This window comes from Callithrix jacchus, chromosome 20 (genome assembly GCF_049354715.1).
Source record: "Callithrix jacchus isolate 240 chromosome 20, calJac240_pri, whole genome shotgun sequence".
Lineage (NCBI taxonomy): Eukaryota > Metazoa > Chordata > Mammalia > Primates > Cebidae > Callithrix > Callithrix jacchus.
Window position 1 is genome coordinate 43,379,993 of NC_133521.1, and position 17,406 is coordinate 43,397,398.

At 54.6% G+C, this 17,406-nt stretch overlaps 1 protein-coding gene across 1 annotated transcript in view; it reads right to left on the reverse strand.

The window, feature by feature from the left end:
• Window positions 1–221: 221 nt before the first annotated feature.
• C20H16orf74 (chromosome 20 C16orf74 homolog) overlaps window positions 222–17,406 on the reverse strand; it is a 62,657-nt gene continuing 45,472 nt past the window's right edge. Inside the window, exons 4-5 of the mRNA XM_002761233.6 lie at window positions 3,370–3,513; window positions 222–755 (exon numbers count right to left, since the gene is read on the reverse strand). Coding sequence (XP_002761279.2) covers window positions 697–755; window positions 3,370–3,513 — 203 coding nt within the window. The 3' untranslated portion in view covers window positions 222–696. The remainder of the gene's footprint in view (window positions 756–3,369; window positions 3,514–17,406) is intronic.

Here is a 17,406-nt window from a genome sequence, read left to right on the forward strand (position 1 = left end):
CATGAGGAAACCCCACCTCTACTAAAAATGCAACAATTAGCTGGGTGTGGTGGCTCCTGCCTGTAATTCCAGCTACTGAGGGGGCTGAGGCAAAATAATAACTTGAACCCGGGAGGTGGACATTGTGATGAGCCAAGTTCATGCCACTGCACTGCAGCCTGGGAGACAAGAGGGAGACTCCACGTCAAAAAAAAAAAGAAAAAAGAGAAAAGGATTGACCATTTGTTACAGAGGATCTTTATTTATATGCAAAAAAGAAATTATAAATCCCATTTTGGACTGTTTCCATATCTGTAAAAGAACACTTTTACGCCTGCAAGACGTTCTTGTTTGTGTTGATGGCAGAGACCCATGTTTGCCCGGCCCAGGGGACTGGGAGGGTGTGTTTGTCCAGAAAAAGGCCTTTCCCTGGGACCCCGACAGCCAGGACCATGGCGCTCTCTCTTACCAGGCTAGAGTCGGCAAGAACCTGGAGGCGTCAGGGGTGCGTCCACTCAGCGGGGCCTGGGAAACCCTGTTGTAGAAGCAGGCAGGCCGGATTCCTTGCTGGTCCTGCCACGTCCTTCTGAGCGGCAGCCCGGATTTGCTGTTCCCATCCATGGTGCTCGGCCCACCTTCCCCAGGCAGCCACGCCCCCGGACACCTGAAGCCAGGACGCTGGAGTGAGAGTCCACCAGATCATTGGATGACACCGCCTCAGGCTTCCGGGTCCATTTCTTCGTCATCTGGGCATGACCCTGTCTCATCCAGCCAGACTAGGAGAAAGAGGGATGGACACCTGGATGCACCCTGCCCCCACCACACCCAGGCCCGCCTCCCTGGGAGCTGCAGGGCAGGGGTCTCTGGGTGTCCTTGTTTTCTGGTGCTGCCAGAGGCTGAGATGGGACCCAGTGATGGTGGATCCATCTGGGTGAATCAGACCCTGGAGATGCTTAAATTTAAGAGAAACCTGTCCCAGGGTTCAGGAACCTCCCTGGGGCTTGGACCTTGGAGAGTAACCCTGTGTCTCCGCTGTGCCCACACTGGTCCTGGGAGCAGGGAAGATGGTATGATCCCACTTTATAGGTGAGGGCACAGGCTCAGAGAGGGAAGGGACTGTGAGAGCCGAGCTAAGGACTGGGCCTCTGTCTGCCCACACTTGGCTCTCTGATTAGGCACCACTGTGGTGCCGGAGCCCAGCTCTTCTCCCACCTTGCTGTGTGCCCCTGTGTGAGGCACTGTCCCTCTCTGGACCTGTTTGTTTCCCCATTTCTTTTCCTTTTCCTTTTTTTGAGATGGGTTTTCACTCTTGTTGCCCAGGCTAGAGTTTGATGGCACGATCTTGGCTCACTGCAGCCTCCACGTCGTGGGTTCAAGCGATTCTCCTGCCTCAGCCTCCAGAGTAGCTGGGATTACAGGCGCCCCCTGGCATACCTGCTAATTTTCTGTATTTTTAGTAGAGACAGAGTTTCTCCATGTTGGTTAGGCTGCTCTTGAACTCCCGATCTCAGGTGATCTGCCCGTCTCGACCTCCCAAAGTACTGGGATTATAGGCGTGAATCATGGAGCCTGGCTTGTTTCCCCATTTCTAAACTAGAGATAAGGGTGGTCTTCACCACCTCACAGTTGGAATGAGAATTACATGAGATTTATGAAAAGCATTTAGCCAGTGCCATGCACTCGGAAAGGTCACAGAGGAATGTGCCCCTATTGCAACCACCATAACACCTGCGCTGGCCCAGCCCAGGGGGCCTGACAGCTTTCTCCCAGTCACTTGCTCTACTGAGCAAGGGGAGACCCAAACTCAGGACATGTGGAAGGGTCTATGGAGTCCCCCTCCCAGACAGCCTTCCACAAACCCTACACAAGCCTCATGGGTGCTGTGTGCCCTGCACGGGTCCAGGAGGACCCATGTCATGATGGCTATCAGCTGACTGGTGCCACCCGCAGGGAGAGCGTCCGGCCTGGGGGCCGTGGGACGAAGCTCAGATCACATAGCCTGGGGTTCTATCCCTGCTGCACCACCAACCAGCAGCATGGCAAGTGTCTCAACCTCTCTGAGCCTTAGTTTACCCATTTCTAAAATGGGGGTGTGGCTGGGCGCAGCGGCTCACTCCTGTAATCCTAGCACTTTGCGAAGCCCAGGTGGGTGGATCACCTCAGGTCAGGAGTTTGAGACCAGCCCAGCCAACATGGTGAAACCCCTTTCTACTAAAATACAAAAATTGGCCAGGCATAGTGGTGGCTGCCTGTAATCCCAGCTACTCAGGAGGCTGAGGCAGGAGAATCACCTGAACACAGGAGGCAGAAGTTGCAGTGAGCCAAGACGACGCCACTGCACTTCAGCCTGGGCAACAGAGCCAAACTCCATCTCAAAAAATAAATAAAAATAGCGCAGTTACAGTGGCTCATGCCTATAATCCCAGCACTTTGGGAGGCCGAGGCAGGTGAATCACCTGAGGTCGGGAGTTCAAGACCAGCCTGACCGACATGAAGAAACCCGTCTCTACTGAAAATACAAAACACTTAGCTGGGCATGGTGGCCCATGCCTGTAATCTTAGCTACTGGGGAGGCTGAGGCAGGAGAAACGCTTGAACCCGGGAGTTGGAGGTTGGAAGTTGCAGTGAGCCAAGATCTCGCCACTGCACTCCAGCCTGGGTGACAGAGTGAGCCTCCGTCTCAAACAAAACAAGACAAAAGGAAATCCATTCATTACACTCAGTACGGTGCTACCTATCACGACCTGGTATCACCATTATTGTTATTATTATTCACAGCAGCAGCCTCAGTACCTGGCGTAGGCCCAGCTCAATAAATCTCTGCTCGCTGAACACGTGAACGAGTCATTCCACCAGCTCCAGAGGGGCAGGTGGGAGCGCGATTTGGGGCTCTGTCTCCCACCCCCGCACCCTCTCACTGGGAAGAACTCCACTTCCTCCCCGTTCCCGGCAGTGAGCTGCATCTGGAAGGCCCAGGGTCCAGCCCCAGCCTTGGCATGGGCGTGGGCTGTGTTTCCAAGTCTGTCCTGTCCAGCCACACGGCAGCGGCCAACAAGATGGAGCAGTGGTCCTCCCGCTGGCAGGGGAAGGAGCATCCATCAGTTACCTTGGCTGGCGGGAGCCCTGGCGTGGCGGGCCAGCCTGGCTCCATCCATCAATTGGCTGGCAGGGGCTGTCTACTAATTACTTAACACGCCACATTGCGCTGAGGCTGGCGCCTTGGCGGGGGGCTCACATTGCAGTGTACACAAGTCTGACACTAAATGGTTAATGAACCCGGGGGAGGCGAGGATGCAAGCTCAGTCCCGTGCCCAGAAGCATGCCCCTGAGAGCGGTCTCTGCTGGGCCCCCAGATCCGACCCGGCTTGCTGGCGCAGGGGGCGGCCTCACCTGAGTTCTCTGAGTCCCTCGGCAGCATCATGCCTGTGGGGGTGGGGGGCGTGATGATAATGTCGGGCACGTCCAGGTTCTTGTCGTTCAGGACGGGGGCCTCGTCGTGGCTGCTGCTGCTGCTGCTGACACACATTTTAAAGCCTGAGAAGCCAGGCGTGGAGCACACACGCACGTACACACATGACAGAGAGACAGGATCAGTGGCCGCCAGGAACCGTGGGCCGCCCCCCCATTCACCGTCACTTGAGTCCTGACGCCTCACAGCAAAGGGCGCCGCTGTCCCCGCCCCACAGATGAAAACCCGAGTCTCAGGAATGCTAACTGAGCCCCTGTCACATCTCACAGAACCATGAGTCGGGAAACAGATTTTGGGAAATGCGGCTCACAGGCCAGTCAGCCTCTGGGTCCAGTTTTCGTCCTTCACCATGTGGCCCAGCTAGTTCCAGCTTCACCTGCAGCCATCAGCCCCTATACTCCAAAGCACTCATACTTCCCCAGACTCCCCGGCTCCCTGGGCCCCTTCATGCCTTTGCATATGCTGTTCCCCTGGCCTGGGACGCTCTTTCTTTCTCTGCCAGAGTAACAAGCTCCTCCTTATCCTTCAAAGCCCAGTGCGCCAGGCTCTTCCCTGGGAAAGGCACCCCAGCAGACCTGCGGCTCCCGCTTTTGCCCATCTGCACTCACTCATTCATCAATGATTTTTTTTTTTTTCGTTTCTGTCGCTCTTTGCTGTGAACACCAGGAGGACAGTCACTACTTCATTCACCTGTGTTTCCCTTGAGCCTAGGACATGCTCATGACAGAGTAAGTAGGAGTGCTTTACATTCTAAATGCTGGCCGGGAGTGGTGGCTCACACCTGTAATCCCAGCACTTTGGGAGGCCGAGGTGGGTATATCGCCTGAGGTCAGGAGTAGGGGACCAGCCTCACCAACATGGTGAAGACTTGCCTCTACTAAAAAGACAAAAATTAGCCTGGTGTGGTGGTGCACACCTGTAATCCCAGCTACTCGGTAGGCTGAAGCAGGAAGAGAATCACTTGAACCCGGGAGGTGGAGGTTGCAGTGAGCTGAGATTGTTCCACTGCACTCCAGCCTAGGTGACAGAGTAAGACTCTGTCTTAATTTTTTAAAAAAGTCGGGGGGGGGGGGTGTTGAGGTGGCTCACACCTGTAATCCCAGCACTTTGGGAGGCCAAGGTGGGTGGATCACGGGGTCAAGAGATTGAGAACATCTTGGCCAAAGTGGTGAAACACCATCTCTACTAAAAATCCAAAAATTAGCCGGGCATGGTGGTGGATGCCTGTAGTCCCAGCTACTCGGGAGGCTGAGGCAGGAGAATTGCTTGAATCTGGGAGGCGGAGGTTGTAGTGAGCCGAGATCACACTAGTGCACTCCAGCCTGGCGACAGAGTGAGACTCCATCTCAAAAAAAAAAAAAAAAATAAAATAACATTTAAATGCAACCAAAACCATCAGTCTTTGTCTCTACACCCGTCACTCTGGGGATTGCCCCAAACAGTGCCAGGCTAGGATTAAATTAGCTCAAGCACCAGAGCCCCTGACCAACAGGAGGCGCTGAGTATAAGGGGTTGGGGGGACCTATTTTTCCTAATGTTCTCAGGCCTCCCGTGACCACCATCAGGGCAATGTTCCTAAGTGACCATCGTAGGGTCAGTGTGGAGGTTCTAAACTACGGCCCTACGAGGTGGAGTGTAAGATGGACTTAGTGACTTGCTTCCAACAAACAAAATAGGACAGACATGATGGTGCGAGACTTCCAAGGTGAGGTCATGAAAGACATGGCAACTTCCTTCTTGCTCTCTCTTAGACTGCTTGCTCTTGGGGAAGCCAGCCGCCATGTTATGAGGATGCTCAAGTGGCCTATGGAGAAGCCCATGCGGGTGAGGAATTAAGACCTTGAGCCAACAGCCATGAGGGAGGCACCTCAGCAGCAGAGCCTCCAGCCCCAGTCCAGCCATCAGATGAGCCTCCAGCCCCAGTCCAGCCACCAGATGAGCCTCCAGCCCCAGTCCAGCCACCAGATGAGACTATAGCCCTGGCTGATTGACCCTGAGCCAGAACCAGGCAGCTAAGCCACTCCTCAATTCCTGACCCACAGAAACTCTGAGATAATAAAAGCTTGATGTTGAAGCCTCAACGTTTTGGCATAGTTTGTTAAGCAATGATAGATTACCGACAGAGTCAGCAAATCTTTCCCTGACCTCGGGAGGAAGGGATGGCAGGTGCACAGTGGGGATCGCATACCTGGCTGTGGTATGTGAAATCACAGGGGGCTTCTCAGGGCAACCTTTGTTCACCAAAGGGGTGTTCCTCTGAGGGGCAGGTTACCTCTGGGCTGTCCGGGACAGTCTGTTTGAATCCACAGAAAGCATGTGCACCTAGGGGACCTGAAGCCATGCCATTCAGGCCAAACTCTTGGTTCACTTGCCCCTTGATGAAAGCTGTAGGCTCAGAAAAACTGAAGGCAGCACACACACTGACTTTGGAATCAGGCCACCAGCTGTGTGACCCTGGGTGCACTGCATCTCCTCTCTGGACCCTGTGCATAGTAAAGAATCTGGCCCAGCACTTTGGGAGGCCGAGGCAGATGGATCCCCTGAAATCAGGAGTTCAAGACCAGCCTGGCCAAGATGGTGAAACCCTATCTCTAATAAAAATACAAAAAATTAGCTGGGCATGGTGGCAGGTGGCTGTAGTCCCAGCTACTCAGTGGGCTGAGGCAGGAGAATCACTTGAACCCAGGAGACAGAGGTTGCAGTGAGCCGAGATCGCGCCACTGCACTCCAGCCTGGGCAACGAGAGCGAAACTCCATCTCAAAAAAGAGAAAAAAAGAAAAAGAATTTAACCTTGCCTAAAAAGAGGTTGATTTCTGTCCGCAGTTTCTGGGAGGTGCTCTCTCAGCCCTTGGAATATCCTGCTTGATAGGAGAGTCTTTGTTTGCCGGGGCCTTGGTTATACCTGGCTTCCAAAGATGTGATTGATGGTGGGGGCCCTGGGTCATGCCCAGAGAGACGGCAGCCTGCAGCCTGAGCTCCAAGTGAGCAATCAATCAGCCTCCAGAGAAGCCCCCATGCCTTCGTCTCCTGCGGTTGCCACAGCAAACCGGGGGGCTGGAACAAAGGACATTCATTGTCTGACAGATCCAGAGGTCAGAAGTTCCAGATCCAGGTGTCGGCAGGGCTGGATCCTCTGGAGGCTGCAAGGGAGACTGTTCCAGGCCCCTCTCCTGGCTTCTGGTGGCTGCTGACAATCTGGCGTTCCTAGGCTTGTAGAAGCATCACCCACCTCTGCCTCTTGCCTTCATACTGTTTCTCCCTGTGTCCTGTCTCTGTCCAGATTTCTCCTTTTTGTTTTTTAGATGGATCTCAGTCTGTTGCCCAGGCGGGAGTACAGCGGGATGATCTTGGCTCACCGCAACCTCCACCTCTTGAGTTCAAGTAATTCTCCTGTCTCAGCCTCCCGAGTAGCTGTGATTACAGGCATGTGCCACCACGTCCAGCTAATTTTTGTATTTTTAGTAGAGACAGAATTTCACTGTGTTGGCCAGGCTGGTCTCAAACTCCTGACGTCAGGTGATCCGCCCGCCTCGGCCTCCCAAAGTTCTGAAATTACAAGCATGAGCCACCAAGCCCGGCCCAGATCTCCCCTTTTGATAAAGACACTCGTCCTTTTGTATTAGGAGCTCACACTACTAAAATAACCTCATCTCAGCTCAGTACACCTGCAAAGACACTACTCCCAACAAGGTCACATTCTGAGGCCCTTGGGGCCAGGAGGATTATTTAGGAATTTTTGGGAGACAGAGTTCAGCCCATAATGCCCCATAAGAACTGTGGCCACTGAGGCCAGGGGCTTCCCACCTGGCGATGCTCCGTGCCATCACACACCATCGTCATCGGCGGGAGGAGTGGGCGCTGTCCACAGCTCCACGGGGAGGGACGGTAGGAGCCTGTGCCTGGGGCCTCCTGGGATCTGCCCTGTGAGCACCTTCCCTTTCCTCTTTGACCTGGGTCCCTTCCCTGGAATGAGCCATAACCGAGAATCAAAGCCTCCAGTGAGTTCTGTGAGTCCTTTCAGCAAATGAGCAAACAGGAGGGTGTTTTGGGGAACCCCCAAACCTGCAGCTGGCGGCAGAAGGGTAGGTGGTCTTATGCACCCCTCCACGTGACAGTGAGTCTAACTCTTCACAGACTTCTTGTTTTCATGGACAACAAGCTCAGGGTGGTAGTGGGGGAATCAGCCACTACCTGGGCTGGGGAGAGACTGCCACAGTCCCTGGCACACATGACCGGAGTGAGGTGACCGTGACGAGCCACCTTCATTCTATGCACGGTCACTGACCTCATTCTCAAACCCACAGTGACCAGCATCCTCCTCTCCCCCCAGCCACTGCCCTCCCCCGCCACCGTCACCTTCCCACCCTCTGAACCCCAACCCTGTTCCCTCCTTTGGAAGACTCCTGGCCCCAACTGGAGAGTTTGTAGGAAGAGGCGACCTTTCCCCGACGCAATGCTTAGCCCCCACACGGCCCCTCCAAAGCAGGCCTAATGCAGTGGGTTTTGAACCTTCTTTTTTTCGAGACAAGAGTTTTGCTCTGTCACCCAGGCTGGAGTGCACTGGTACCATCTCTGCTCACTGCAACCTCCACCTCCCAGGTTCAGGCGATTCTCCTGTCTCAGCCTCCTGAGTAGCCAGGATTACAGGCACATACACCATGCCTGGCTAATTTTTGTATATTTAGAAAAGACAGGGTTTTGACACGTTGGCTAGGCTGGTCTCAAACTCCTGACCTCAGAGGATCCGCCCACCTCAGCCTCCCAAAATGCTGGGATTATAGGTGTGAGACACCACGCCCAGCCAAACCTTCTTTAGAGAAGAGAACGTTTCTCCTACACAGAAGCCCAGAGTGTGAAACAACTCAAAGGAAGCCACTTGGAGAGAGGCGCCCCTACCCCAAACAACCCCAAACAAAGGCACGTGCTGCCACCGTACAGACAAGCTATGGGGCCGAGAGCATGCGTCCTTCAGGTTCCATGCTCTCAGCCCCAGTAGCTTGGGTGTCACCAGCCCCATCTCGCAGACGTGGAAACTGGGGACCTAAGAGAGTAACATCCGCACACAACCGAACAGCTAGGGAGAGGCAGAGCCAGGACCCGTCCCCACACTGGGAGCCGGCTGAGTCTAAGAGCTGGTGCTTCCCGTAGCCATCGTCCCAGGGAACAGCTGGCAGACTTTCTGCAAGGGGCCAGGCAGGAGTCTCTGTGCCCACACAAACTACACACAGCTTTGCCACGGCAGCCTGAAAGCAGCCGGAGGCAACGTGGAAATGAACGAGTGTAACTCTGTCTCAATAAAACTTTACTTCTCAGAGCAGCATCCGCAGGATTGGGTGCCAGGGCTGTGGTGCCGTCCCTGCTCGAGCACATCCAGGACTGGCTGCAGAGGGGACTTGGGATCTAGGACACACCTGATGTCATAACTGGCAATATTAGAACCTCCAGAGCCTGAGGCTTGTTAATGCCAAAAACAAAAGCCACAGCCAAAACCCCGGCTGCAGGTGGGCAGGGCAGACCCCTCTTGAAGGGCTGCATATGAGGAAATGAAGGAAATCACGGAAGCACTTTGCCCAGCCAGCTAAGTGTTCTCTATTATCATCCGTAAAGAGCTCCTTGCAGAGGCCCCTGACAAAAGGAGTTGCTGATGATCATATCTGTAACAGGAGGGAGCCTCCCTGCTCAGTCTCCAAACCCCTTCCTCGGTGCATACTCCAACATTCTAAAATAAAACACACCACATTTGCATTTTAACATGGTCTGGAGCTTGAGGATAAACCCAGACATATAATCTGAAGCATCAGGTTCTCAGTGAGCCCAGGAGAGGCAGAAGGCTCGGAGAGAGTGTTGGAAGGAGAGGAGGGAGGAGAGAATGGAGGGAGAAGGAGAGAGGGGAGGAGGGAGAAGAGGAAGAGGTGGGAAGGAGGGAAGGAAGAGGAGTGAAGGGAGAGGAGGGAAGGAGGAGAGAGGGGAGGAAGGGGAGGAGGAAGGGAGGGAGGAGAGGGGAGAAGGAAGAGGAGGGGGGGAAGGAGGAAAGAGGGAAGGAGGGGGAGAGGGAAGAAGGGGGAGAGGGAGGGAGGAGGAGAGGGAGGGAGGAGGAGAGGGAAAGAGGGAGAGAAGGAGGGAAGAGAAAAGACAGGGCTGGAAAGAGAAGAAAGAAGGAGGGAAGAGACAGGGAGAGGGAGGAGGAAGGGGAAGAGGAAGGGACAAGTAGGGGAGAGGAGGACCAGAGGGAGAGGGGAGGGCAGGCAAGGAGGAGGGAGGGACCTGGCCCCTCTCACATCCCCAGGGGCTGCACTGGCCAGCCTCAGCAGCAGAGGTGGCAAACAGGAGGGAAAAGCTCTCAGTAGGATCAGGCCAACGCTGGGGATTAGAAACCAAATGCCAGCCCCAGCCCCAGACAAGGAGCTCATTTGTGCTAAGGCCGGAATCGTTATTTGGTAATTATGTGCCTGCCTCGGGCTATTAAAAGCCTATTTTCTGAGCGTGGGATTCCAGTAGGAAGGGAGCAGATCCCAGGGACCCAGCCCCAACCCAAGTCTTCAGAGGGATGGAGCTTGTGCAGGAAGCCCTTCCTTCCCTCTTCCAGGGAGGCAGCCCAGTCTCACGCTCCGGGTCACCAGGCCCTGACCCCCATTCTGCGGCCTGCACTGTCCTCTGCATTAAGGGCAAGCCACGCAGACCAGACCACAGAACCCGGGACCCTGGAGCCAGCCTTCCCCGCAGGTTACACAGGCAGGCGGTGGCAGGGTGAGGTCGGACAGGTGTGGAAACCCGGCTCTGTGCTTCCCTGGTCCCAGGACGGTGGATTCCATCGAGGCTGCCCATTGAGATCACCTAGGAAGTTAACACTTACCCATGTAGGACCTCGCCCCAGAGGAGCCGATTCATGGCTCTGCGAGCAGCGCCAGGAATTTGAAAAGCTCCCAGGTGACTCTAACAGCCAGGGCTGGGAACCCCTGAGCTAGGGCCACCATGGAAACGGGCGGCTTTACTCTTGGAGCCTCAGTTTCCCTGGCTGTAAAAATGTTACACCAGCCTTGCAGAAAAGGCCAGGTGTGGGGAGAAATGGCCCTCAGCAAGCCAGCTGGCTGGGGCCTGGCGGGGTCCTGAGCTGGGGGTGCCATTTCACCTCCCCGCTGAGACCACCCCTTCCTAAGCATCTGGGGCTGTGCTCTGGGCTGAGCCTGCCGTTTGCACTCCTGCATGCAATCGAGGATGATGCCCATGCTACAGAGAACACTGAGCTGTGGAGACAGGAATTCCCAGCGTGCTGGGAATACACAGAGGCTGGGGAACAGGGCTGGGCTTGATGTGGCTCCAGGCCCCACTGCCCTCACCACTGCTGGGATCTGCTGCTACTTCTCATCCTTCAAAAGCACTGAGCCTGGCAAGCCCGTGGCCGAGACACCACATCCAGGCTCTGCAAAGGATGCCCAGGTCCCTGGGGTCAGGGCACCGTTCTCTGTGCCAGCTCTTGGTGAACTCCCTGCTGCCCTGAGGCCACTGCTGACAGGCGCTGGACAGAGGAGCAAGCTCTGGCATGACGGCTCACAGGCGCCCTCTCCTGGTGTTTCTTCATTTCATTTAAATTAATTGCTTGATTATTTTGACACCGGTTCTCTCTGTGGCCGAGGCTCACTGTAGCCCTGACCTCCCAAGCTCAAGCGATTCTGCCATCTTGGCCTTCCAAAGAGCTGGTTAAAATGACATACACTCTCCACCACACCTGGCTAAGCCTTAAACTTTTTTTGTAGAGACAGGGCCTCACTATATTGGTCTTGAACTCCTAGGCTCAAAGGATCCTCCTGCCTTGGCCTCCCAAAGTCCTGGGGTTACAGCTACGAGACACCCCATGCAGACTGATGCTTTTAAAAAGTGTTCAGGGCCGGGCGCTGTGGCTCACGCCTGTAATCCCAGCACTTTGGGAGGCTGAGGCAGTGGATCACAAGGTCAGGAGTTCGAGACCAGCCTGGCCAATATAGTGAAACCCCATCACTAAAAATACAAAAAAATTAGCTGGACATGGTGGCAGGTGCTTGTAATCCCAGCTACTTTGGGACGCTGAGGTGAGAGAATCATTTGAACTCGAGACATGGAGGTTGCAGTGAGTCGAGATGGTGCCACTGCAACAGGCAACAGTGCGAGACTCTGTCTCAGAAACAAAACAGTGGTCAGGCTGGAGCCCCAGGTGTTCCACTTGGAGGCCCTGAATGGGACCACACCCTCTTCCTCAGGGCACCGTCATACACACAGAGGACTCCAGCCTGTCGGACCCACCACGCAACCCACCAGCGGCCAGAAGGCCTACCTGGGCCACAGTCCACCGGGGCAGTGGCTCCACCTGTTTGGGCCTCTGCTTCCTCACCTTCGGAACTGGGGTAAAATAACAGTGCCCAGGTCTGGGTGGGCAAGCACGAGAGGTTAAGCCCCAGACTGGTGTCCAGGCAAGGTGGTACGATGATTACATATGCATTTTGTGGAAGAGAAAACCCCAGTCCTGGCCTTGCTGTGCACACTCAGTAAACACAAGCTGTCATTCACATCACGAGTTGATACACGTAATTTGAACCACAGGTGTAACTGTCCTGAGTCAGGGCCCTCATTCACTGGTTCTGCCAATATGCAACACGTACTGGATGCCACCGGCTACTGACAGCCCCGTGAGTGTGGGTTGGGGCCTGTCTCCCCGCTGCGGTCACACAGCTGGAATGGATGCCGCACAAAATATTCCTGGTTCCAACCTGACTCTCGGGGGACACTTCTCCCTCACTGTTGGGAAGGCTAGGGGCTTGGGAAGGAGGAAATCCCATCTGACTCTCACTTCTGTTTCCTGCTGTGCTTTGCCCCTGGCCTGGGCTTTCTCACCTGGAGAGCCAGCTTATGTCACGTGCTCCTTTACGGCACAGGTGTAATGCCCCAGCTCTGAGCCTGGGTCAGTAAGGTGCCCAGCCAACAGGCATGTATTATGCACCTGCTGTGTGCCCCGCACGGCCCCAGGTGCTGCAGACGCTGCTGAGGAAAGAACGGCCTCTACAGAGGTTTATCTGTGCCTCTCCTCTACACCTCCTGCCCCAGCTCCAGTCGCAGGGATGGGGCCCCAAAGATCTCAGGGTCAGCTGGAAAAAAAGGAGGGTCTCTGGTGATTGAAGCCATCACTGGGAGGGGCCCACGGTGCTGAGCTTTGAGACTTGGGCTTGTCGGAGGCTGGACTGTTTGAGTGTCTCTGCACACTCATCAGACCCCATCCTCCAGATGGGTAAACGGAGGCACAGAACAGTCAGGGCCCTTGTGCCCTGGGGGCTAGAAGCACACAGATATTTCCAAGAGCCTGGGTCAGTTCTAGTAGGGATGAGGGGCAGATGATAAGCCCACTCACAGCGGGGAGAAGCAGGGTTTAGGGAAGACTAGGAGCTGGAAAAGGCTTCCCAGAAGGGACCATGAGAAAGCAGCAGCAGAGATTCCTGAGGCACCCAGAGCACAGAGCACACGCAAAGGGCCTGGGGCAGGAACACAGGGGCCACAGGGGCTGAGTGGGGCTGACACAATCCCTCAGAGATGACTGGGTATCTGGATTTAGTGTAGGTCTTTCCAAAGCAAACTGATAAATTCCTCCAAGGGTTCCAGATGCATTTAATCTTTTTTTTTTTAATTCCAATTACAGGGAAAGCCTTGTGTTATTATGGATGAGGCTGGGGCAGCTCTGGTGGTTTTACCTTTTTGAGGCATCCCAGGCCTAATAGAGACAGCAGTGGATGTTTTAAATCTCTTTTTAATTAAGGAAAAAGCCCTAGCTTGCGTCAGGGATGAGCTGCTGGAGAGAGAACCTGAGAGGAGCTGGAGACAGGAGGCTTCGACACAGCAAGTGGGGGGAAGATGCCCCTGAGGCTTCTGCCCAGCCAGTCCACCTTCCTGCCCTGAGCACTGACTGTGCTTCTTCCCTCCCGGCCGGCTCTCCCAGTTCCCGTGCACCGGCCCTGCTCATCCTAGCGCTGTGTGTTTGGGATGGCTGTGGAAGGTGAGGGTACAGTGCGGAGAGCCCAGGTTCCAAAGGCCGGTTCCAGCGCGGGCGCAGTGACTCATGCCTGTAATCTGAGCACTTTGGAAGGACAAGGACAAAGGATGGCTTGAGTCCAGCAATCCTGGTTCAAGACTGGCCTGGACAATATAGCAAGACCCCTTCTCTAAAAAAAAAAAAAAAAAAAACTTAGCTATGCGTGGTGATGTGTACCTGTAGTCCCAGCTACCTGGGAGGCTGAGACGGAAGGACTGCTTGAGGCCAGGAGTTCAAGATTACAGTGAGCTGTGATCACCCCGCGGCACCCATCCTGGGTGAGATCCTGTCTCAAAAAAAAAAAGGGTCCGGTGTGGGGGCTCATGCTTGTAATCCCACCATTTTGGAAGGCTGAGGCGGGCGGATCACTTGTGGCCAGGAGTTCAAGACCAGCCTGGACCAACATAGTGAAACTAAAAATACAAAACTCTACTACAGATACAAAAAAAGTTAGCCTGGTGTGGTGCTGGGTGCCTGTAATCCCAGCTATTTGGGAGGCTGAGGAAGGAGAATCGCTTGAACCCAGGAGGTAGAGGTTGGAGTGAACCAAGATTATGCCATTGCACTCCAGCCTGGGCGACAAGAGCAAAACTCTGTCTCCAAAAAAATGAAACCCAGGTCCAGCCCTTCCCCCAGCCCTCAATCTCCTCACCGCTAGAATGGAAACAAGAGCAGGACGACCATGAGAATTGAAGTTAAAAAAAACAAGCCAGGTACTTGGCACCCTGCCTGGCCATGGGAATGCTCGCGTGTGGCCCAGGGTCCCTGGCATCGGCGCTGCTGACGCTTTTGTCATTCTCTGTGGTGGGGCTGTCCTCTGTGTCACGTGATGTTTAGCAGGTGTCCCTGGCCTCTAGATCCTGTAGTACCCCCAGCTGTGATGACCCAAAACACTTCCAGACATTGCCAACTGTCCCTGGAGGGTAGGGTCACCAGGTAAAATGCAGGCCATCTGTCATGTCACATCTGAATCTCAGGTTAACAAACAGTTTTTCTTTTTCTTTTTTTTTTTTTTTTTTTGAGACGGAGTTTCGCTCTTGTTACCCAGGCTGGAGTGCAATGGCACGATCTCGGCTCACCGCAACCTCTGCCCCCTGGGTTCAGGCAATTCTCCTGCCTCAGCCTCCTGAGTAGCTGGGATTACAGGCACACGCCACTGTGCCCAGCTAATTTTTTGTAATTTTTAGTAGAGACGGGGTTTCACCATGTTGACCAGGATGGTCTCGATCTGCCGACCTCGTGATGCACCCGCCTTGGCCTCCCAAAGTGCTGGGATTACAGGCTTGAGCCACTGCGCCCGGCCCATTTTTTTTTTTTTTTGACATGGAGTCTTGCTCTGCCGCCCAGGACTGCAGTGGTGGGATCTCCGTTCACTGCAACCTCCGCCACCCAGGTTTAAGTGTTTCTCGTGCCTCAGCCTCCTGAGTAGCTGGGACTACAGGCGCATGCCACCACACCTGGCTAATTTTTGTGTTTTTAGTAAAGACTGGGTTTCACTGTGTTAGCCAGGATGGTCTTGATGTCCTGACCTTGTGATCCGCCTGCCTCGGTTTCCCAAAGTGCTATGATTACAGGCATGAGCACTGCACTTGGCCAACAAGTCGTTTTTCAGTAGAGCCTTGCCCCATGCAATACTTGGGACATGCTTCTGCTTGACACTATTCCTTGTTTATCTGAAATTCATATATAACCAGGCATCCTGTTTTTATGTTTTTGTCCTCCTCAATCTGGCAACTCTACACGGGGCTGTGGGGGAACCAGGCCAGTCACCCCCGATCTTGAACCACACAGGTAATTGACATTCATTACAACAATAACTAGGCAATTCAGGGCTGGCCTTACACGCCTGGCATGGAGCTACTGGCTTCCTCTGTCCCCATGTGGCCGAAGTGCCTGGGGCTACATGGAGGGGCTCCAGGATGGCCCAAGCCAGAGACTGCCCTTGACCTGCTGTGTGGTCTGAACAAGTTTCTTACCCTCTCTGTCGCCTGCTGCAAAGCGGGCTAAGGAGGCTAACATCGCTATGCATGGGCAGCTCTCTCACTGGGACAGAGATTCTAACCTCTATTTTCTTTTTTTAGACAGAGTTTTGCTTTTGTTGTCCAGACTGGAATGCATGGCGCGATCTCGGCTCACCGCAATCTCTGCCTCCTGGGTTCAAGCAATTCTCCTGCCTCAGCCTCCTGAGTAGCTGGGATGACAGGCATGCGCCACCATGCCTGGCTAATTTTGTATTTTTAGTAGAGACAGGGTTTCTCCATGTTGGACAGGCTGGTCTCGAACTCCTGACCTCAGGTGATCCATCCGCTTCAGTCTCCCAGAGTGCTGGGATTACAGATGTGAGCCACCTTGTCTGGCTTTTTTTTTTTTTTTTTTTTTTTTTAAGAGATGTGGGTCTTGCTATGTTGCCAGGTGGAACTTGAACTCCTGGGCTCAAGCGATCTTCCTGCCTGGGCCCCCTAAGTAGCTGGGATTATAGGTGTGAGCCACTGTGGCCAGCCCTGCCTGTAACTTTTGCCCTACATCATAATCCTTATCCTGCAGGGCTGTTGGAGGATGCATGACATGAAATGGAAGGTGTCCAAGGGCAGGTTCTTAGAGAGGCCGTATTATTAGTACTATTAGGACTGCTATGAAAGGGGTCATATAAGCAGGTCGAGTCCAGTTAGGACCACAGAAAGGAGGTGGACAGGGCTACTTGAGCACACTGGGGGTCTCCCAGAGAACCTGGGCCCTGTGGGCAGCTGAAGCAGGGAGAGGACGCAGCCAGAGAGCAGAGCAGACAGAAGGTGGGGCTGGACATTCAGCTGCGGGTAGGAGCAGCTCTCAGGAGCGGAAGCAAGGACGTCACTCACAGCTCAGCTCCCAGCATTCTGCCCCGCCGGCTCTCCGCGGAGGCCTGGCTCCCTCCAGGGTGGGACCTGGGCCCCGGGGCTGCCGTGCCCTGCTCGCTCCCTGATCAGGGACCAGGCCTCTCCTGGGCTCCCACAGCAGCAACATGGTCTGGGAACCGGCCTTTGTTGCCCAGGCAACCTCAGCGAACCTCACAGAGGGGCTCACTGCTAGCGGGAAAGCCCTGGCCCAGGGCCCCTGTGTTGAGACAAGCACAGTGACAGCTCCTCCATGTGTTCCATGGTGGCCTGGGCGCTCCAGCAGCCAGTGCCTTTTCGGGCTTGGCTTCCAAAACAATCTCAACAACCCCTGCTGTTATTTGGCCCAGCCGATAATGGAAGAAACGGAGGCGAAAAGAGGCTGAGCCACTTGCCCAGGATCATGCAGCTAAGGACACACAGCCCATCCACCAGGGGTAGTGTCCCACCTGTAAAGGGTGAGGCTCTGTTTGGCAACAAATGACATTCGAGGGTGACAGCCAGGAAATGGGACCTCACCTAGAGCATCTCATGCAGTCCGAGTGTTAGAGTTGAGAGAGGCAGGTCAGCCCTCACTTCACAGAAACTGAGGCTGGGAGAAGTTCAGGTGCAGACCAAGGGTCTCTCGGCGTGGAGGAGCTGAGACCACAGCTTTCACGTATGGGCCGGAGGCACACCCCTCCCTCATGCGGCCGGCGCACTGAGCCTCCAGAGGAGGGTCTCAGAAGAGCTTCAGGTGTGGTGTGAGTGGGTACCAGGTCCTTGCTCAACAAGAGACACGTGGAGCTCACATGCAGGTCAAGATTAGGACTCAGGAGCCTGGCTCCTTGCAGGGAGTTTGAGGAGCTTCTGGGGAGCTGAACTGTTTGTTGGTCAGTGTGAAAATGCATGGAGCGGCTGACTTATGACCCGGGTCTTTTCTCCTGCATGTTTCACTTCAGTCAGGAGTTAGGCCAGGCAGGACACAGTGGCTCACATCTATAATCCCTGCACTTTGGGAGGCTGAGGCCAGTGGATCACTTGAGGTCAGGAGATC